The 22,848-nt window shown below is 52.5% G+C and overlaps 2 protein-coding genes across 2 annotated transcripts in view; both read right to left on the minus strand.

Annotated features, from left to right (window-relative positions):
- Positions 1–22,848, minus strand: part of LOC309684386 (olfactory receptor 14C36-like) — a gene marked incomplete at both ends in the record, with an annotated part of 283,296 nt that overhangs the window by 15,016 nt on the left and 245,432 nt on the right. The window lies entirely within an intron of this gene.
- On the minus strand, positions 1,940–13,862 carry LOC309684400 (olfactory receptor 14I1-like; the record flags this gene model as incomplete). The annotated part of the gene is made up of 2 exons (XM_082500323.1): positions 1,940–2,875; positions 13,779–13,862. 2 exons carry the CDS (start codon positions 13,860–13,862, stop codon positions 1,940–1,942), a joined length of 1,020 nt encoding a protein of 339 aa, XP_082356449.1.

Consider the following 22,848-nt stretch of genomic DNA (forward strand, 5'->3'; position numbering starts at 1 on the left):
TGCGACATATAGATGGGCTCGTGACCAGGGGGTGGACCTGATTACGTTCACTATTGCACAGGTTATCCACGAATGTGAAACGTGTGCTGCATTTAAGCAAGCCAAGCGGTTAAATCTTCTTTGATATGGAGGACGTTGGCTGAAATATCAATAGGTGGAGGCCTGGCAGATTGGTTCTATCACACTCCCTCAAACACGCCAAGGCAAGCGCCACGTGCTCACAACGGTGGAAGCAAGCACCGGATGGCTGGAAACATACCCTCTGCCCCATGCCACCGCCCTGAACAACTATCCTGGGCCTTGAAAAGCAAGTCTGATGGCGACGTGGCACCCCAGAGAGAATTGAGTCAGACAGTGGGACTCATTTCCAAACAGCCTCATAGACACCTGGGCCAAAGAGCATGGCATTGGGCGGGTGTATCACATCCCCTACCGTGCACGAGCCTCTGGGAAAATGAAACAATACAATGGACTGCTATAAACTACACTGAGAGCCATGGGTGGTGGGACCTTCAAAAGTTGGGATACACATTTGGCAAAGGCCACCTGGTTAGGTAACATTTGAAGATCTGAATATGTTCGGGAAGAGATTCTGGGTTATTCCTGACACAAGCAAAGGCAAAACTATCTGTGGGATTGCTTTATTTTAAGGCCCTGAGTGCACTTGGTGGGTGATGCGGGAGGATGGGGATGATCGATGTGTTCCTCAAGGGGATTTGATTTTGGTGAGAACAGCCGATGAATCAAACTATATACTTATTGCTAAATTACCACTATATGTCATCACTACTACAGTTGTCGTATGCTCTAGCCATGATATGACAATGAGAGTGACCTAAATTAATGAAGAATGAACTTTGATGAAACTGAGCAAAGTGCAGAAGTGATGGAACCAGAAGTGGCTGCAGCAACTGGCACCCGGGAATTGTCTTGAGATCGACATCTTCAACCCACAGATGATGGGCATGGGCCATGCCGGCTACACCAGCTGCGAGCTCCAGATGCAGCACGCAACAATTCAACATCACACACCACGTCTCCTGCCGGGAAAGACAGTTACAACAGATGGAACCCAAAGTCATGGACTAAATGAACTCAAGGGACATTTCAGTGGGATGGGCCATGGACTAAGGGAATGATATCTGTGTGCATATATACATATATCAAAGACAGGAAAATGGTGGTGATTTATGGAAAAGTGTAAGACCTGGGCATGAGGTAGATGATATAGAATAAGGGGAGGACGCTGTCCTGGTTTTGCCTGGGATAGAGTTAATATCCTTCCTGGTAGCTGCTGTGTTTTGGATTGACTATCAGAATAACATTGTTAACTCATATTGTTTTAGTTGTTGCTGAGTGATGCTTATATTAAGTCACGGACATTTTCAACGTCCCGTAGAAGGTGGGGGGGCACAGACAAGACAAGCTGGCCAAAGGAATGTTCCATCCCATAGCCGTCATGCTCAGTATATAAATGGGAGTTGGCTTGGGGGAAGGAATCGGTGATCACTTCTCCAGACAGGCGGGGCAAATGATCATTGGGTGGTGACAGTAATATTTTTTACATCACTTTATTCTATATATACTTATACTTATACTTATACTTATACTTATACTTATTATTATTGTTGTTGTTACTGCTACTGCAACTGCTTTTATTTTCTGTTACTGTTCTATTAAACAATATTTATCTCTGCCCGTGTTTTGTTTTTCCCTTTTCTCGCTATTCTACCTGAGACATCCCGTTTCATTTAAGAGCTGTTACCTGACCGGCCACATCTGACTCAGTGTTGTGCAAAAGTCAGACCCAGTAGAATCAAGCCCCAACACAAGTAGTATAAACCCAGAAAAATATCAGTCAGCAGGGTTATGACAAGAGAAAAATTAGGCTCATGATCTCAGATAAGACCTGGGCAATGTGCGGAGAAGGGGCAGCAGGTTATTGTCGGTGAAACAGTGTCCATTGGGTCAGTTTCCATAGGGCATCCTTGAGCTCCTGGTTCCTCATGCTGTAGATGAGGGGGTTCACTGCTGGAGGCACCACCGAGTACAGTAATGACACCACCAGGTCCAGAGATGGGGAGGAGATGGAGGGGGGCTTCAGGTGGGAAAACACTCCAGTGCTGAGAAAGAGGGAGACCACGGCCAGGTGAGGGAGGCACGTGGCAAAGGCTTTGTGCCGTCCCTGCTCAGAGGGGATCCTCAGCACTGCCCTCAAGATCTGCACATAGGACACCACAATGAAAACAAAACACCCAAAGACTATACAGGCACTAATGACAAGAAGTCCAACTTCCCTGAGGTAGGAGTGTGAGCAGGCGAGTTTGAGGATGTGGGGGATTTCACAGAAGAACTGGTGCAGGGCATTGCCCTGGCAGAGGGGCAGTGAAAATGTATTGGCCGTGTGCAGGAGAGAATAGAGAAACCCACTGCCCCAGGCAGCTGCTGCCATGCGGACACAAGCTCTGCTGCCCAGGAGGGTCCCGTAGTGCAGGGGATGGCAGATGGCAACGTAGCGGTCATAGGCCATGATGGTGAGGAGAAAATACTCAGCTGAAATAAAAATGAGAAAGAAAAAGAGCTGGACAGCACATCCTGCATAGGAGATGGCCCTGGTGTTCCAGAGGGAATTGGCCATGGCTTTGGGGAGCGTGGTGGAGATGGAGCCCAGGTCCAGAACAGAGAGGTTGAGGAGGAAGAAGTACATGGGGGTGTGGAGGCGGTGATCGCAGGCGATGGCGGTGATGATGAGGCCGTTTCCCAGGAGGGCAGCCAGGTAGATGCCCAGGAAGAGCCCGAAGGTCAAGAGCTGCAGCTCCCGTGTGTCTGCAAACTCCATGAGGAGGAACTGTGTGATGGAACTGCCATTGGACATTTGCTGCTTCTGGGCAGGGGGACCTGTCCAAGGAGGAAAAGGAAGTGACAAACTGGGAGAGACTACTCTGAGGAAATCCCCATGCCATTCCTCACAGAAATCCCCCTCCCACAGCTGAATGAGGAATGATCCAGCTCCTTCCCAACCCCACAATCTCAATGACACGCTCCCTGATCGATTAAAATACTGCTTCGACACCTCCTTTCCACGAGGACAGCTCTGGGGCAGGACTCCCAGAGTCAGAGACAGTAGAGAAACTGACCCGCTCCCCCACCCCAACTCCTGAGATGCAGAGTTCAACAGAGGAGTGGGGAAACGAGGAGAAATGCCTCTGTGCTCTGAAAAAAGGAAGAGAGGAGAGGGAGTCAGACAGGTGTGCAGAGAAGCCTTCTTCTCAGTGACAGTGTCTCCAGACAGAGACACTGCAGGGCACTTGCTTTTATGTTGTGCATTACTTGTAAGACAATCACACTTCTCCTGGACTGGAGGTGCAGCTGCCGAGAAGGCATCTCGGGCCATGGACCCTGTGGCTGTGGGGCGGGCGGGAGAGGAGAGCAGAGGCTTGCTACGGAGAAGTTGTCTGAAGGTCAGGGTATGGCGGGAGGTGCCGGGATCCCCCCTGCCCGGGCACTTCTGGCAGCAGCTCCCTCTCTGTCCCTGCCTGTGTCTGGGCTGCCAGGAGCTGCCCCTGCCTGGAACTGCTTCTCTGCCCCCGGGTCTCCTCCCTGCCAGTGCCCCAGAGCCCATCCCACCCGCTGTGTGCTCAGCTCTGCCCTGCAGACCCCTCCTGGCAGCACAGCGCTGTCCGGGGGCATCTCTGGGTGTGTGGGGGCTCAGGAGGGGTTCAGGGAAGTGTTATCGAGAACAGGGGTCTCTGTGCCTTCTCCACAAAGGAGAAATCCACTCCCACCTCCCACTGCCCACCCAGCAGCTGAGAGGAGAAATCCCACAGCACAGACTTGTTCTCTTTCAGGGGAAAGGTGCCTCGATATCCTTCTTCAAAAGGACTCTGTGCAAATGTCCTGGGAGTGATGGGGATCCGGGAGCAGCCCTGACCCACACAGGTCCATCTCAGCAACAGAAGGCATCTGCCTTGCTGGCAGTCACTCCTTCCACCCACTGCTTCTCCCCACAGAAGCTCCGTGGGAACTCCCCGGGCAGGCGCAGAGCTGACCCTGGCAGAGTCCCTGCCCCGGCACACAGCCCCGGGGTGCAGGGACCCTGCTGGCAAGGACAGCCCTGCCCACCCCTGCCTGCACACCCCTACACACACCTCCACAACCATCCCCAGCAGAAGGCAGCCCTCGGGCCCCCTCCCTCTCACCGGGCAGCAGGGAAGCCCTGCTCTGGAGCACATCCTCCTCCTCTACAGCACAGAAACTGAGAGAGTCCTCCTGACAGAGCCCAGCAGCTCTCAGATGGACCAGCTTGAGGAGATCCCTCCAGGAACTGGAGCTGCACTTCCCGGCACCCTGAGACTTACCACGCAGAGGGCGGTGAAGATTTCTGCCCCAGTGAGCTCTCAGCACCCCCCACTCCAGACTGCCTTTAAGCTCACTCTGCCTCGAAGGTCTCCCCTCTCTGCCTGCAGGCAGTGCCCCCAGCCCTGCTCCTGGGCAGAGCTGTCTCTCTGCAGCACTGCCTGCTTGTCAGGAGCTCCCTCCGGCCCAGCAGCCCGGCCCAGCTCAGCAGCAGAGGTCCAGCCCACTCTGGCACTCTCTCTGTCCCCTCTGGGCTCCCTGGAGGTGTCCCTGGGGCTCCAGGGGAACCGCCTGTGAAAAAAAATGATGCAATCTCTGATGTTCCCTCCCTCAGCTGCGCAGAGACACTTACTTCCAGCAGTGTTATTTCTCCCAGCAGAAGAAGAGCTGGCCATGAGTACCCCCTCTTCTTGTCCCATCAGTATCACACACAGGGTGTTGGACTGTTAGTACCAGGATTCCTTATGGCAAATCACTGCTTGCCTTGTGCCACAGCTGGGGGGCTTCAGCCCAAACGTGCAGCAATGATCTCAGCCAGGGGCACAGACAGGACGAGCTGGAGCCGTTCCTGTGGCAGACAGAGCTGTGACATGGTGGCAGAGCTCAGTCCAGCTGGTCTTCAAGGACAGCCTCCTCCAAGCTCAGCTATAGTCCAGATCACAATTCAATCTAACCCCGAAAGGCAATTCAAGGGCACTAGAATGAGTGTTTACTCCTTCAGGAAGAGTTCAAGGAGAAACAAAGCCACTGTGTGGCCACTGCTGAGTTTCATAGAGCAGGTGGAGCTATATCGGAGATTCTCTACATCCTCTTTGCCTCAGTCTGCCCCAGCAAGGTCTCCCAGGGCTCTGAGACTCGGGGCAGGAATCTGGAGGAACGCCACCAGCAGTGGATTGTTCCCAAGTCACCTTAACTAAGACAATCCTTACCAGTCTATGGGACAGGAGGGGTGGCAGCTGAGGGAGATGAAAGGGTAAGCCAATGTGCCAGCGTGTTCAATGACACTCCATAATCATTGAAAGGCCATGGAGGTTGAGGGAAGGAACATAGAGGTACATAGACAGGCCAGAGGGATGGGCCAGAAGGAATATCATGATGTCCAATAAAGAGAACTCTGAAGTCCTGCCCTTGAGGTGCACTAACCCCGTGCAATGACAGAGGGCAGGGGCAGTGTGGCTGGGTGGCAGCTTTGCGGGAAATGCTCTGCTGGTCCTTCAGTTTCATTAGGCAAAACAGGAGCCAGGGGCAAAGAAGGCCAACAGCATCCTTTGCTTCTCTTTCCATTCCCTGAAATCCCGAGTGCTTCTCTTTTATTCTCCTAATACCCTCCCAAAAGAACAGCCCACCTGTGCTGGTTTGAGGCAAAACAGAACCCATTTTCTGTTCAGTAATTTGACTTTGCAGCCAAGCCTCCTCGAACTAACTGAACTCTCTGAAATTTAATGCATATTGTCCGTAAGCTGTTGGCTCTCAGAGTGACAAAACCTGATTGTATATAATTGATGCCAAGGCATGGTATGCAGAGAGGCTCTTGCTTAGACTTTTTGCTATAACAACCAAGGGCAGCTCACTTTGTTATATGCCCCGTTGGAGGGTCGGAAGCCATAAAGTGTAGAGGGGTCACACCTTTGGATAGGAGCGGAGATGAGAAGTGACCCAAAACTGACTAACTTATCTAAACTGACAAGTCCTTTCTCTCTCTCCCTCCTCTCCTTGGAAAGAGAGGTGAGGGAGAGCATCTGTCGTTTGTCGCAGTGGCCAGGCCGGCCCAAACCACAACAAGAGTGAAGGAACTGCACTGTTGGACTGAAGGCAGTCCTTGCTCCTGCACACAGAATTCCAGCCACAAGTAGCTCTGTGCTCATTTAATATTTGGTTGGCTGCCTCGAGGAATTGTCCCTGACACACCCTTGGCTGGGCTCAAGCAGCATCTTGTCTGGGAAGCTCTCCTAACAAACAGCCTCATCCCAACTTCATTGCGTGGTCTGTAAACAGAGAGGCAAGCCCTGCAGTCAAAGTGGAAGGTTTGTGGGTGATGGTGGTGACTGAAATGACCCACAATGCATCTTTGGTGTGGCTTTCTGGATGCTCAGAACCAATGGACCTCTGAAGGAAAGTCAATCTGGAATTGGAGCTTACGGAAAACACATTTAAAACTCTTTTCTGCTGAGCTGGTTGGAGTAGCAAAATTCCTGTTAGTGTTTGCCTGTGTAAAGGCTGTATGGGAAGTGCACAGCATAAAACAGACCATGCAGCTTGAGCTAAAATATATGTTAAGGAGGAAAAGGATGTTACAAACTCAATAAGCAGGTGATTGAACCAGGGCAATGCCCTAGGAGATCCCACTGTCTTAAAGTAGCAGATCCCACTTCTCCAGCCTGTCAAGTTTACGTTAGTCATTGCAAAGTGAAAAAGGAAGCCGGTGCCATTGGAACCCTGTGGTGTGGCATGTATGATTCACAGGATCTCCTAAGCGAAATGGATGATGAGGTAAAGAAAGTGCAAAAAGACACCCGTAAATTGAAGGAGGAGGAATTTCCCAAAATAAAGACAATCATCTTAATCAAAATTTGAGAGGAAGATCTCAGGGTAAACAGATATAGACCCTGGTTACAAATTAAACAGCTGGACTTAGAAGTTGGACAAGCACAAGATTTAGAAAGAGAACTAAAGGTTTTAGAAAATGAGCTACAGAAAGCTGGAACAGCAGCTCAGCTTCCAGCAGAGTAACATATAGCCACGAACAGAAGTCACAATCAATGCAGCGCACTCCCATCAGTCTGGGAATTCAAGAGTATGTCTAGGACAAGATCCATAGGGTCTACTCGGAAGGCCCAGGTTCCTGTGGGCTGGCACCAGGGGTTCTGGAGTGCTTGCCAGCAGATTCTTGGGGATAACCCACATCTGAAGTGGCCATTGGGAATAGGAGAAACTTGGCCCTATTATTAGCGGACGCATGATCATGCACGGACCCTCTTCATGTATGGCAAACTCAAGCTGAATAACTCCAGAGTAGAGTCACTTTGAGTGGCTATGAGAGAGCCCATCGTCTTGACCCAAGGTGGGAAAATGTCATCTTCCAAGCAGGGCAATGAAAGGGATTAATGTGAAAAGAGCCATCAGGTGAACCTGCATCGTAAGGGAAAACAAATTTTCCTTGTCTAACACAGACAGAAGCCCCCCCTTGCAAAACCAACGTAATGGCCACCACTGCCAATCTGCTGCTTTAACTGTTCCACACCATAGAGTCTGATCTCAGCACTGACTTTATCACAATAATTATGCATGAGCTCTGCAAAGCCTAAACATAAGATGTGCCGCCCTGTCTCTGGCAACCCGTGGGGCAGAGGAGAGGGAAAAGCCAGTAACGGGGTTTGGATGTTGAAGGTGGGGTCCAGCAGAAATGAGGAGTCAAGGGAGTGGATGGGGAGAGATAGGCAAAGGTGAGACAAGTTCTGATCTTGATTGTGGGGCCACTACTGTTGTAGGAGCATGACTGGCTGGCAGCTGGCCCCAGCAGTTTGGGGACAAGAGGTTTATCACAAAACCGCTCTTCCCAGCAGAGCCAAGATAGGGGCAGAGGGAAAGGGGAGTGGCAGGCCAAGGGGAGATGGCTGGCATGGTGATGATTCTGAGGGCACTTCCACAGCAGCAGCCTGGTTGGCCCTCAGGAGACATGCTGGCCAGCATGCAGGCTGAGGTCATCCAGCGCATCAGAGACCCCACCCACGAGGAATTCCGTCCTTGGGGAGGGGAGGGGGTGAGGCAGGTGGAAGAGGCCCACCTGGGTTCTGATCCTGGGGGCACCTCTGTTACAGCAACCGGACCAACCATAGCAGACAGAAGGGCAGGCAGGGCTCATGGCCACCCGGCTCAGGACGAGCCCTGACACTGGGGGAATATCTTATCTTCAGGTTGAACATCCCCTCTTTCACCCAACACTTGTCTTTCATCCTCTTAATATGCACCAAATTGCAGAGCCTATCTCCGTATTTTATGACCTCCTCCTAGGTTCTGACAGGCTGCAAGGAGGTCCCCCTAAGCCTTCTTTCTGCTCTTGACCTTCCTTGCAACCATTGGCTCAAGGCGAGCTTTGCCTTCCTAGAAACAATGACGTCAATAGAGATAAGTTTCTTCCTTGTAATGTCCTTGCTGTCACCTCCGGGCAGCTGCTTCATGGCCCCTGTCAGAGCCAGCCTCTTCATGCTTCCTTTTAGTCAGGACCTCCTTTCTCACCCATGCCAGGCTCCTGCCAGCGTTGACACATTTCCTGTATGATGGGGTGGACTGTTCTGGAGCTGCAAGAGTTGATTCTTGACTATCAAAGAGCTCTCTGCCCCACTCTTCTCCGTAGGGCCATATCCCATGGGATTCTTCTGATCAGGTCCCTCAGAAGGCCAAAGCCTGCTCTCCTGAAGTACTGCTCTTGGCCTTGTTCCCTTCTTTCAGGAGCCTCAACTCTACCTTCTCACCCCTGACTGTGACATCCCTGACATTGGGAGATAGGAATTTTTTTTTCTCCACTCTGGAGCAGGCACGGAGACCCCAGTTCTCGTTAGCGTTTGTCTGAGCCTCTTCTTATCCTCTTGGCACGCAGAGATGTCCCTGAGCAGTGCCCTGCTGCCAGGAGGGATCTGCAGGGCAGAGCTGAGCACACAGCGGGAGGGATGGGGTAAGTGAGCCCTGGCAGGGAGGAGATGTTGGGACAGAGAAACAGCTCCCGGCAGGGACAGCTCCAGGCAGCCCAGACGTGGGCAGGGAGTCGGAGGGACCTGCTCCCACAAACACCTTGGGAGAGGGCACTTGGGCACCCTCCCTGCCATCCCCTGCAGTGCAGACACCCACTCTGAAGAAACGCCCTGGTCTCCTCTTCCACCCAGCAGAGCCCAAAGTTACAGTTACTGCAGCGTACATATTATTCTCTTTAACTTTTAATACATGAAAAAGGAAGAGGAAAACACCCACGAGTACTCATTTTAAAGAAAAGATTGTTGTAAGAGTGTCACAGAACGACCGGCGGGAGGGGCGGGGATGGGGGGAATTTAATGTTTAAGGAATGAAAACACGTTACAGGCCTTTCTGTTTCTGAGAAGTCCCATCCCCAAGTCTTTAATCACATTCAAATTTATCAAGACGGCAGATTACCAAACTGAAATATCATACTGGGTAATACGAAACCATTATGATCTCTGAGAATCAGGCACCTTTGACTAGATTTAAAAGAATTTAAGACTTCTCTAAGAACATTGCTTACATATAGTCACCATAAATGTTCTACCGTAAAACTTCAGTACTGCCCTGATATGGTTAACTCGTAGTACCAGGGAAAAAAATACAGTTAGAAATGAATGATGAAATGATGCTCAGTAGCACCTGAATGACAATTTCTGTGGTGTAGAAAAGAAGTCACATTAAAAAGAGATTCCAAATTGTCATTTAGATAGGGAGACAACTCCTGTGCAAGATGGCTTTCAAGGGCCTGCGTAGATTATACCTCACAGATACACTCTTGATCCAAAAGGTTGCTGGTGAGCAGTTTCTGCAACTGCCGCAAAACCAGTTCTCCAATGCAGTGGAGTAAAACAAGTTGAAGACAACATTAAGTCGCCCAAACCACTTTTTTCTCAAATTGCCCTTCCGTTCTGTTTCTGTCCCTTTCAGCGCTCTCCAGCAGCTTTCAAAGACATCTGGCAAGTTTGTTCTTATAAGATATCCTCCCACATTTCCTCATCGTTTTACCTGGCTGAGCCCAGCGTGGCCTCTGCTCCCTCTCTGGCACGCAGCGCTGCCAGGCCTGACTGGTCACTCTGGCCACGGGGACACGGCACGCCGCCCCCGCCCAGCCACGCCTCACGTGTATTGTGACAAAAGGCCTGTCGCCGCCCCAGGCCGCTGCTGTCCCTGCTGTCCTGTGACCTGTCCCCGATGGGTCTCCTGTCCCCCCAAGTCTCTGGGTCCCTCCTGTCCCCCAGGGGCCTTCATCACCCGGAGTCACCTCCCGGCAGCCCCTGGGCCAGTGCTGGCTCTCCCCACAGCCCTGGGCCCATCCTGCCACCCCCTATGCCTCTCAGCACCTGCTGGCCCTCCTGTCACCCCCTGGGCTGTCACACCCTGGGCTGTCACCCCCGCTGTCCCCTCCTCTCCGCAGCCAGCCGGGGCAGATGCAGCGGGCTTTGCCCTGGGGCACCCGACTGCCCACGCTGCAGGGCCAGCCAAGGCAGGGGACATCTCGGGGACTCTGAGAGCACCTTGGGGCAGGGACGGAGAGTTCAGCCAAAGAGGCCAATGACCACCTCTGTTTATTTCCATAAACCAATGCACTTCCCAACCGCGGCACACACACAGTTGCTGCTTGAACTCTGCGGAGGAGGACGAAGGAGTCAGGAATGAACCGTCAGCATCAGGATGTGCCCCAGGAGACCATTTCTTGCTCTCTCAATCACCACAGCTGCTGCTGACACAGCCCTAGTGCATGGAATCCTGCCTTGAATGACGAGGTCTAGCTCTGCTGGTTGATAGGCTGAAGCTTGCAGATGCTTTTGGGAACACTGCTGATTTCTCAGCCTTCCTTCCTAGGAAAGATGCTGCAGCCCCTTAAATCAGCTTTGTGGCCCTTTGCTGGAAGTCCTTTAGGAGGTCAAGAGCTTCCTTGCACTGGGGAGCCGAGCACTGGACACAGCACTGTGGATGTGACCTCACCAGTGCTGAGGAGAAGAGATAGGTCACATCCCTCCAGCTGAAGACAACGCTTTTCCTAACACAGCCCAGGAACCTCTTGGCCTTTGCTGCAGCGGTGCATTGATTTTGGATGCTTGTGCAATGCCTCACACAACTGTGGCCTGGGTACTCATAGACAACACATACTTCATCATTTCCATAGTGTCCGTGTCAGTGTCAGTGTGTGTGCCTTCTGAAACCATGCACGTGCTAACAAGCAATGGGATTTGGGTGAGTGACGTGTTTGTACAGTGAATATGAACTACAAATTCATAGAATCATAGAATCATAGAATTGTCTAGGTTGGAAGAGACCCTTGGGATCATCGAGTCCAACCATCTACCCTACTCTACAAAGTTCTCCCCTACAGCATATTCCCCAACACCATATCTAAACATCCCTTAAACACACCCAGGGATGGTGACTCAACCACCTCCCTGGGCAGTCTATTCCAATGCCCGACCTTGTGACCTTCATACCCTTGCGAAGGCAGGATTTCAAAAGTTTCAAGCAAAGTCTTAACTGTCAACAATGTTGAGTTTATTTTTTTTTTAACTAAGACAAAGCTATACTTTCTTTTTTTTTTTAAATACATCCCCTCTGTCCCCCCTTCCACTCTTCCTTGCCCAGCAAGACTGCAACCTGCTGCCTCCTGTTCTGCGGGTCGTGAGCCATCCATTGCAGAACGGCCTTGAACATGGCCCCTTCTTTCCCACTGAGATCCTCCTTCTGCAGGACACGCTGGAGATGGTTGACAGAGAGCTCCAGAAACTCTCTCGATACCCTGGTCACCCTTTCCAAGTGATGGGGGATGAACGCATGGGCTGCTTCTCGCAGGTCAGGACAGTAGTAATACTCGGTGAATCTCCAGATGCCAACGCAGTTCTCCAAGCACAGCTGGGACTTTAAGAACTCGCAGCACAGTCTGACGATGCCCATGATGTTGAACTGCTCGGCCGCTATCAGCAAACGTTCAACGTTGTTGGCCGTGACCGGTACTGTGCCGGTGTAGGCGTACTAGATAATGAGCTGCATCATTTCAGGTGAAGTGCCGGGGATATTATAGATGACCTTCCCGGCATTGCTCCAGCGGGTGGAAAACAAAGCACTGAAAAAAGAAAAGCAGCGCTGGGGGAAAAGCATCTTTGCCGCGTTAAACCCAGACCCCGTTATCCCCTGTGCCTCCTTCCCAGGGCATCAATTTGGGCACGCGCAGTAGCCACACTGGGAGGCCGTGGGGTTTATTAGTTCATGTGTTACGAGCCGGTTGTTTTAACAAGGAGTCACCGCCTCTGTTTTAGTTGTTGCTGAATGATGCTTATACTAAGTCACGGACTTTTTCAACTTCCTGTAGAAGGTGGGGGGGCACAGACAAGACAAGCTGGCCAAAGGTATATTCCATCCCATAGATGTCATGCTCAGTATATAAATGGGAGTCAGCCTAGGGTCAGGGATCCATCATCGCTTCTCTGGACAGGCGGGGCAATTGATCATTGGGTGGTGACAGCAATTTCTGTTGCATCACTTTATCATCATCATCATCATCATCATCATCATCATCATCTTTTCTGTTATTATTCTATTCAACAATATTTATCTCAGCCCATGTCTTTTTTTCCTTTTTCTTCCTTTTCTCCCTATTCTATCTGGGACATACCCTTTTATTTAAGAGCTGTTATTTGTCAGGCCACATGTGGCACGGAGTTGTGCAAGGGTCAGACACAGTAGGATCAAGATTCAAGACAAGTAGTATAAACCCAGAAAAATATAAATAAGCGGTATTATCACAAGATAAAAAAGCAGGCTCGTGGCCTAAAATAAACTCTGGGCAACGTGCGGAGAAGAGGCGGTAGGTTATTGTCGGTGAAACAGTGTCCATTGGGCCAATTTCCATAGGGCATCCTTGAGCTCCTGGTTCCTCATGCTGTAGATGAGGGGTTCACTGCTGGAGGCACAACCAAGTACAACACTGCTACCACCAGGTCCAGAGGTGGGGAGGAGATGGAGGGGGGCTTCAGGTGTGCAAACACTGCAGTGCTGACAAACAGGGAGACCACGGCCAGGTGAGGGACACACGTGGAAAAGGCTTTGTGCCGTCCCTGCTCAGAGGGGATCCTCAGCCCCACCCTCAGGATCTGCACATAGGACACCACGATGAAAAGAAAGCACCCCAATGCTAATCAGACACTAACTACAATAAGCCCAACTTCCCTGAGGTAGGAGTCTGAGCAGGAGAGCTTGAGGATGTGGGGGACTTCACAGAAGAACTGGTGCAGGGCATTGCCCTGGCAGAGGGGCAGTGAAAATGTATTGGCCGTGTGCAGGAGAGAATTGAGAAACCCACTGCCCCAGGCAGCTGCTGCCATGCGGACACAAGCTCTGCTGCCCAGGAGGGTCCCGTAGTGCAGGGGTTGGCAGATGGCAATTTAGCGGTCATAGGCCATGATGGTGAGAAGAGAAAACTCTGCTGAAATGAAAAAGTCAAAAAGAAAGAGTTGAGCGGCACATCCTAAGTAAGAGATGGCCGTGATGTCCCAGAGTGAATTGGCCATGGCTTTGGGGAGAGTGGTGGAGATGGATCCCAAGTCAAGGAGGGAGAGGTTGAGGAGGAAGAAGTACATGGGGGTGTGGAGGCGGTGGTCGCAGGCAATGGCGGTGATGATGAGGCCGTTTCCCAGGAGGGCAGCCAGGTAGATGCCCAGGAAGAGCCAGAAAGTCAAGAGCTGCAGCTCCCGTGTGTCTGCAAACTCCATGAGGAGGAAGTAGGTGATGGAGCTGCTGTTGGACATTTGCTGCCTCTGGGCAGGGCGACCTGTTCAAGGAGGGAAACAGAGTAAGTCAATGGAGACTTCTGTAAGCAAAATCAAAGCCATTTTCGGTGGGCTCTGTCCCTGCTGCATACACGCCCTTCCTCACGTCCATGGCTGGAGCTCTGGTTGGCGTTGGCTGCCTGTGCCGTGAGGAGCAGTGCCTCTGCCCAGTGGCTGCCAAGGAGTCAGCCCTGCTCTGCAGCAGGGAGTTCTTAGGGAGGGTGGTGGCAGGAGCCAGTCCTGGTGTTCTGCTATGGCTGATGAATCCACTCCTTACACAGATGGGCTTCTCAACATCTGAACACCCACTGCTACGGAACAGGGATGGCAGAAGGCAGTTGGAGAGGCTTTGGGTATTTTACAGCTCTCCCACCTCCCCTGAGCATTGTTCTGGGATGTCAGAAACCCTCAGCATTTCTGCTGCACTCCAGGAGAACAGAGGGAGTGCTGTGAGACATGAGGATCGCCTGGGGTAGAGAGCAGAGACAGGGGAGATGGTTTGTCCCTCTGTCTTGCACCGTCATGAGATGGAGGGGGATTCCCCTCTTGTATTATGCAATCAGACAGTGCTGAGAGCAGAAGGATCAATTTCAGACCATGAAATGTCTCACCCTTTCTCAAGGTCCCAGAAGCCCACCTCTAGCCAAGGACACCCACGGCTCATTTCACCCACCCAACAGCATTTCCTCAGTATCAGAGTCTCTGTGTTTCTCTGTGGGGCTTTTCGATAACACAAAGGTGCTATGGGACAGGTTGGCATCCTGGAGGGCAGCTCACAGCTTCCATGAACACCCAAAGGACATACCCAATTTTGGGGATCTCAGTGGGAGATTTAGCAGGGGCTAAAGAGCAGGTGCCACAGACCCTGGTGAGACTGGAAAGGGGATGCTGGTGCTGTCTGTAGCCCCCAGAGCTGGAAACCAAAGATACAGCCTCAGGAAAGCTCCTTATCTCTACAGGGATCCCTCCTTTGAGCTTTCTTTTAATGTCCCATTGTACATCTGCCACTGCCCACCCAGCCAACCAAGATAGGAAACATGAAAAGACAGACCCTCTACTGTTCAGGGAACTCAAACTTGAAATGTGCCCTTCAGGAATGCCCAGAGGTAATCTCGAGGTGTAAACAGCCCTGACCCACACATGTCCCTCTAAAAAACATAATAACCCCTCCCCACCAGGGGTTGCTCCTTCCACCCACAGCTTCTCCCAACAGCACCGGGGGGAGCTCCCCGGGCAGGTGGAGAGCTGACCCTGGCAGAGTCCCTGCCCTGCACACAGCCCCCGGGGTGCAGGGACCCTGCTGGCAAGGACAGCCCTGCCCACCCCTGCCTGCACACCCACCTTCACAGCCCTTTGGCCATTCCTGGGAGAAGGCAGCCGTCATGCTCGTGCTTCTGATGGTGAAGCAGGTAAGTCCCAATCTAGAGAATGTCCTCTTCTTCCGCAGCAGAGAAGTTGTGAGCGTCCTCCTGAAAGATCCCACGGGCTGTGGGAGGTGCCAGCTGTTGGAGATCTCTCCAGCTACTGCAGCTGCTCTGCTTTGGGAAGAGTTCTCCCCCCACTCACCCTCAGCATCCTCCCTCTCCAGACTGCCTTCAACCTCTCTCTGCCTCCCTGCTCTGCCCTCGCTGCCTGCAGGCAGTGCCCTCAGCCCTGCTGTGCTGTGCAGAGGAGCTGCTCCTGGGCAGAGCTGTCTCTCTGCAGCGCTGCCCGCTTGCCAGGAGCTCCCTCCGTCCCAGCAGCCTGGCCCAGCTCAGCAGCAGAGGACCAGCTGTGGCTTTCTCTGCCTCCTCCCTGCACTGCCCCAATCCCTCGAGGCGTCCCTGCGCCTCCAGGGCTGACAGCTCCTCCAAGGCAGCGGGGTCTCTCCTGGGGAGCAGAGTTTGAAGCAGAATGAAGTCATCACTGACTGTCCCTCTCTGAACCCTGGACGGATCGATCCCTGTGGTGGGAATTGCTCTGCCAGGTTGTACGGACCTACAGGAGGTGTCCATGTTCCCCTCTGGAAACCCCCATTCCTGCCCCATTGCCAGGCAGGGCACGGAGGCAGTGACAGGCCGGGGATCATGCCCACCGGTGCAGGGCAGGGGTTGAGCCAAGTCAATGAGGCATCTCAGCTCTTAGCAGTGTTCCTGAGGTCGGAGGGACAGTCTGCTTCTCCAGTACACCCCACAGACCCACCGGAGGGGGGGGGATTCCTCTTGCCTCAGCTCAGCTGCCAAACATCATTGTGAGCTCCTTCTCTGAGCTGCCCTGTGAGCAATGGAGACAGAGGCCAGGAGGGAGCTTTTCCGATGCAAACACCAGGTGACATTTGAGGTGCCAGAGGTGGTTCAGGACACGTGCAGGGAACTGCAAACTCTAATGGAGCAATTGTGAGAGACAGGGCAGCATCTGGGGGCATTGTCCTGGATGCTGGTGGGGAATCACTTTGGCCAACAGAAAACATAGAAGACCACGGAATCACAGGATCACAGAATGGTAGGGGTTGGAAGGAACCTTTGGAGATCGTCTAGTGCAACCCCCGTGCAACCCCCGTGCCAAAGTAGGGTCACCTACAGCAGGTTGGACAGGAATGCAGCCGGGCAGCTTTTGAATATCTCCACGGAAGGAGACTACACGGCCTCTCTGGACAGCCTCTTCCAGTGCTTTGGTGCCCTCGAAGTAACGACATTTTTCCTTGTGTTCAGATGGAATTTCCTGTGTTCAGATGGAATTTCCTGTGTTCCAGTTTGTGCCCATTTCCCCTTGTCCTGTCACTGGGCAGCACAGTCTGGCCCCATCTTCTTGACACCCTCCATTTAGATACTGATAAGCATTGAGGAGATCCCCTCTCAGCCTTCTCTTCTCCAGGCTCAACATACGCAGCTCTCTCAGCTGTTTCTCATAAGAGAGGTGCTCCAGACCCCTGAACATCTTTGTAGCCCTCTACTGGACTCTCTCCAGTAGTTCCCCGTGTTTCTTGCACTGGGGTACCTAGAACTGGCCACACTACTCCAGATGTGGCTTCACCAGGGCAGAGCAGAGGGGAAGGATGACCTCCCTTCACCTGCTGCCCACGCTCTTTTGTAATGCACCCCAGGAGACCATAGGCCTTCTTGGCCAACAGGGCACATTGCTGGCTTATGGTCAACTTATTGTCCACCAGGACTCCCAAGTCCCTCTCAGCAAAGCTGCTTTGCAGCAGGTGAACCCCCAACCTTTACTGGTGCATGGGGTTTTTCCTCCCCAGGTGCAGGACCCTACACTTGCCCTCGTTGAACTTTATTATGTTCCTCTCCACCCAGCTCTCCAGCCTTTCCAGGTCTCGCTGACCGGCCTGCTGTTTCCTGGGTCCTCCTTCTTGCCCTTTTTGAAGACTGGCGTGACTTTGGCTTTCCTCCAGTACTCAGGCACCTCTCCTGTCCCCCTGACCTTTCAAAGATGATGGAGAGCGCCTTCGTAATAACATCTGCAAGGTCCCTCAGCACTCCTGGGAGTGACCCATCAGGGCGGTGGGTGTCAAGTTTGCCTAAATGATCTCTAACCCGATCCTCCTTGACCGAGGGAAAGTCTTCATTTTCTCAGATTCTTCTTCTTCACTCCGGAGTCTGGGATTGCTGAGGGCCGGCCTTAGCAGTAAAGACTGAAGCAAAGAAGGTATCAGTAATTCTGCCTTCTCTGCATCTTCCGTCACCAGGGCACCCACCTCATTCAGTAGCAGGCCCACATTTTCCCTGGTCTGCCTTTTACTACTGATGTACTTGGAGAAGCCCTTCTTATTGTCCTTGACATCCCTGGCCAGGTTTAATTCCAAGTGCGCTTCAGCCTTCCTCGTTGCATCCCTACATACTCTCGCAATGTTTATATACTCCTCCCAAGTCGCCACTCACTTTTTCAACATTCTCTAAACTTCCCTCTCGCACCTGAGTTTTTCCAGAAGGTCCTTGCTTGTCCATGCAGATTTCCTTCCTCCTCTGCCTGATTTATTACTCATAGGCATGCACCCATCTTGAGCTTGGAGGAAGTGGAGCTTTTCTATTAACCAGCTCTCCTGCACCCCCCTTCCTGTAACAGCCTTTATCCCTGGGATTCCTCCAAGTATGTCTTTGAAGAGGCCAAAGTCAGTTCTCCTGAAGTCCGGGCTTGTAATTCTACTTTTTGCCCTGCTTCTTCCACGCAGGATCCGGAACTCCACCATCTCATGGTCACTGCAGCCAAGGCTACCCCCAGCCTTCACATCCCCAACTAGTCCTCCTTTATTTGTCAGTAATACGTCCTGCAGCGCACCTCTCCTCGTTGGTTTCCCCACCAACTGTGTCAGAAAGTTCTCATCAATGCTCTGCAGAAACCTCCAGGACTCTGTGTGCCTGGCTATGTTCCTATTCCAGCAAATACCAGGGTGGCTGAGGTCCCCCGTGAGAAGCAGGGCCTGTGACCATGAGGCTATTTCCAGCTGTCTGTAGAAGGCCTCATCAACTTCCTCTTCCTGATCTGGTGGTCTGTAGTAAACACCCACAGCAGTGTCTCCCACATCGCCTGCCCCTTAATTCTTAACGATAAGCTCTCAACACGTTCTTCATCCAGCTGCAGGCAGAGCTCAAGACATTCCAGTTGCTCTGTCTTGTAGAAAGCAACTCCACCACCTCACCCTGCTGGCCTGTCTTTCCGAAACAGTACATAACCGTCCGTGACAGCATTCCAGTCCTGCGAGCTATCCCACCATGTCTCTGTAATTGCAATGAGACTATGGCCCTGTGGCCATCATCCCCTCTGGAAGGGTTTTGTGGAAATGAAGGCTGGGACACTGTGTCAGGGTTTTCACTGAAGGAAGTATTGACCCAGAAGCCTCATCATTTCACTGCTGTCCTTTAGTCCTTGTACCCAACACATGTTGCTCAGACACATGTCCTTCAACGCATCTCCTCCCAGAAATGGAGGAAAGTATGCCAAAGAAAAAATTATCAGGGGATTTGTTGGGAAACAGCATAGGATGGGCTCAAAGATGTCTCCCTTAACTTGTCAATGTCTTCTCTTTCAGCAGTACGCCATGCCCAGAGTAGCTGTTCAATAGCAGCTCCAATGCCCACTTCCTCCTTCTGGCATGTGCAGACACTCGGGAGCTGCAGCTCTTGACCTTCTGGCTCTTCCTGGGCATCTTCCTGGCTGCCCTCCTGGGAAACGGCCTCATCATCACCGCCCTCACCTGCGACCACCGCCTCCACACCCCCATGTACTTCTTCCTCCTCAACCTCTCTTTTCTTGACCTGGGCTCCATCACCACTCTCCCCAAAGCCATGGCCAATTCTCTGTGGGACACAAGGGCCATCTCTTACTCAGGATGTGCTGTGCAGGTGTTTGGTTGTTTTTGTTTTTGTTTTGTTTTGTTTTTTTCTGTGTTGCAGCAGAGTTTTCTCTTCTCACTGTCATGGCTTACAAACACTACGTTGCCATCTGCCATCCCCTGCACTACGGGACCCTCCTGGGCAGCAGAGCTTGTGTCCACATGGCAGCAGCTGTCTGGGGCAGTGTTTTACCCTATGCTGTGCTGCACACGGCCAATACATTTTCACTGCCCCTCTGCCAGGGCAATGCCCTGCACCAGTTCTTCTGTGAAATCCCCCACATCCTCAAGCTCTCCTGCTCACACTCCTACCTCAGGGAAGATGCAGTACTTGTGATTAGTATCGTTTTTGGATTTGGCGGTTTTGTTTTCATTGTGCTGTCCTATGTGCAGGTCTTCAGGGCTGTGCTGAGGATCCCCTCGGAGCAGGGGCAGCACAAATTCTTTCCCATGTTCCTCCCTCACCTCCTCATGGCCTCTGTTTGTCAGCACATCAGCGTTTACCCACCTGAAGCCCCTGTCTATCTCGCCACCCTATCCCTTGACCTGGTGGTGTCCTTTCTGTACTCAGTGGTGCCTCCAGCAGAGAACCCCTCATCTTTTGTTTTTAAGAAGCAATAGAGTGTCTGTTTTCTTCTGCACAGCATTCAGAGTGTAACTCTTAAACAGGCCCAGCCTGTCTTCTCAGGTTTTTGCTGTGTGTGTGTGTGTTTCTTTGTTTTTCTTGTTATAATGTTGTGCTCAGCAAAATTTTATTATTCTTCCCACTTCTAATTCATTGTGTACCTGTAGAATTTGACCCACAGACTGTGTAAATCAGGTGCAGTGCTCTCTGTGTATTCAAACAAAAGGAAGGACCTTGCAGTGACTTGTTTGTCTTAGATCCTTCCTCTGAGACCTCTGTAAAGACACAGGGCAGTGCCTGTTTGCAGAGGTGGAGGGGAGGGAGTCCCAGCACAGCAGCACTGCCAGGAGTGCACCAGCCTCGGTCTTGCCAGACCTGCTCTCTTGCCACTCCCACGCTCTCCTTTGGAGCCCTTGTGTAGGTGTAAGGCCTCAAGGGTCACAGTCCTGCTGTGTGGTAGTCCTGTGACTGCAGGCAGGGACAGGCCATGAGCACTTCTGTGACACAGCTGACCTCTATAACGGCATCTCCATCATGACAGGGGATGTCCTCAGCACAGTGCTTGAAAGGTTCGGTCTTCTTCCAAAGTTGCTCTCAAGAACATGCCCAAGGAATAGACTCTAAAGAGCCTTGTTGCTTTGTTTGTTCTCTGTGGGCTCAGTGCGATGAGACTGTGGTCCCAGGATGGCCTTCTAGGGACTTAGGGCTGGTTCAGGTGTTGCTTGTTGGTGGCCAGGGCCCATGCAGACACTGAATGGTCTCCAACAAACCTGCCTGGGGCTCTGCAGCAGTTCATAGGGCTGATGGCAGAGCAGTGTTTTTCTGGAGGGATTTGGGAGCTGCCAGAAGAGCACAAGGGATCTGCAGGGACAGCGTGTGCCAGGGAGTCAGCAGTGAATGGTGCCGACTGAGCACGAGCCTGTCCATTGTGGTGTCACCCACAGACAACACACCGAGTCTGTGTATGAGCCTGCAAATGAGAGCTCTGCAGCCGCGAGGGAGACAGCTGGCACAGGGAAAGGAGTCTGGCAAGTGATTCATTTTACCCTCAGTGTACTTTCACAGACTGGATCCAGCGCAGCACCCAAACACATCTCACAGCACTGGAGTAAGGCAGGGTACCTCTGAGCACCTTCCATGGCCACCTAAGAGCCTGTGTGGGAGGTGCTCAGTGGCAGTGACCACCATCAGCTGGGTCTGCCTCCCAGCCTGACCAGCACAGCCCAGCAGAATCAGCCCATTGGTCCTGGGCACAACAGCCCACTTGCTCTGCAGAGCAGCATCACCAGCTCGGGGGCTGTGGGGACCATGGGGACAGGGCGCAGCAATGGCTGGCTGAGCCAGCACAGACGTGCTGACCTTAGGAAAAGGCTCTGTGGGCAGGTGGGATGTCCTGGGAGAAGAGCAGGGAACGGTGTGTGTGCAGGGGAGACATGGAAAGAGAAACACTTGGCTGTGAGTGCCAGCTTGGGCCAGGTTGCCCTGCGGCTGGGACAGCAGAAGCTGCCGGAGGAGCGCCGGGGCCAGGACTCTGTGCTTTCCTGGGGAGCGCCGCTGGTAACGGGGGCTGCACGCTTCCTGGGATGGGATCTCCAGGACATGACAGCAGAAGAGACACTGCTACTTACCTCTGTTTCCTCCTTGCTGCAGGGCCCAACCAGACCGGGCTGCTCTGCTCGGCTGGGGAGAAGGTAGAGGAGTGGGGAGAGCTGGGAAGGGGCTGGGACGGCTGGGCTCGGAAATGCTGGGGAAGGAGAAACGCCAATGTACAGCTAAAGTGTGTGAGCGTGCAGGGTAGGGGCACACAGCAGTGTCCTCACACAGCCCGGGCTCCTGGGAGAGACACACAGGAGCAGCAGAGCAGGGTGGTCTCTGCCTTTGTTCATGGGACACCCCAGGGAAGCTGCCCCGGGGCAATCGTCACAGGGCACCCACTAACAAGCACCGCTTCCAGCACTGCCCTCTCACCCAGCTCAGAGAGGTTGTTCTTCCCTCCACAGAGGGACATTGAAAGACGAGGTGTGAAGACCATGTTCGCGTTGTACAGAGGAGACAGAAGTATACACATTGCGTGCGGGTGGTAAGATGAACCCAAGTGAGCACAAACGCCACCAGCTGTTCTTAGGGGTGCCATGAAGGACTGTGGGACAGATGGTGTCCTGAGGTCACTCCACCTGGAGAGTAAGGTACCCTGGGAAACCCCCATAATGCAGCACTGGAATGTGCTTCCTTGAACTGAGGTACCCCTTGTTCATTTTTCACGATTTGGGGCATCTCAGATGAGTGAAGAGCAGGAGGACACATCACAGGGCTGAGGTGCCGGCCAGCCTCTGGGACTGGCAACAGGAGGCCAGGGAGACACTACGACTGCTGCAGTTCTCTGCCTCTGCCTGTGGAAGGGAAGGACTCGTGTCTCCAAACACCCCTGTGTGTACAAGGAGTGCATGAGGCCAAATGAGGTGGGGACTCGTCACAGCCCTGACATTTGTGTCTGACTCCAGGAACAACCCCCACCATCCCAGTGAGGTTCATCTCACCTGCCTTGGACAGGCTCATTACCAATTCCTCTGTCTGCTATGTTATCCCTCCTTGGCTTTCTGGCCAAGAAAGGGGAGGGGGACAATCGAACCTCCTTGATGCAGTTTCCCCTCCTGCAAATGGGGAACATCACCAACACTTTGACAAATCTCTTCATCCTCTTTCATGACTTGCCCTGTATCTTCTTGCATTAAAAGGCTGCCAGGCTCTTCCTTGTTGTGCATGATGGGAGCAGGAAGGCCAATGGGCATCAGCTGAAAAACATGAAGAAAATCTTTCTCCCCATCAAGATAGTCAAGCACTGGAGGAGATCTCTCAGAGAGCTTATGTCATCTCTTATTTCATGGAATCATAGAATGGTTTAGGTTGGAGGGGAATTTAAAAACCATCTACTTCCAACCCTACTGCCATAGGCAGGGACACCTCCCACTAGACCAGGTTGCTCAAAGCCCCATCCAGCCTGGCCTTGAACACCTCCA

The sequence above is a fragment of the Vanellus vanellus genome (genome assembly GCF_965231255.1).
Source record: "Vanellus vanellus genome assembly, contig: HAP1_SCAFFOLD_70, whole genome shotgun sequence".
Lineage (NCBI taxonomy): Eukaryota > Metazoa > Chordata > Aves > Charadriiformes > Charadriidae > Vanellus > Vanellus vanellus.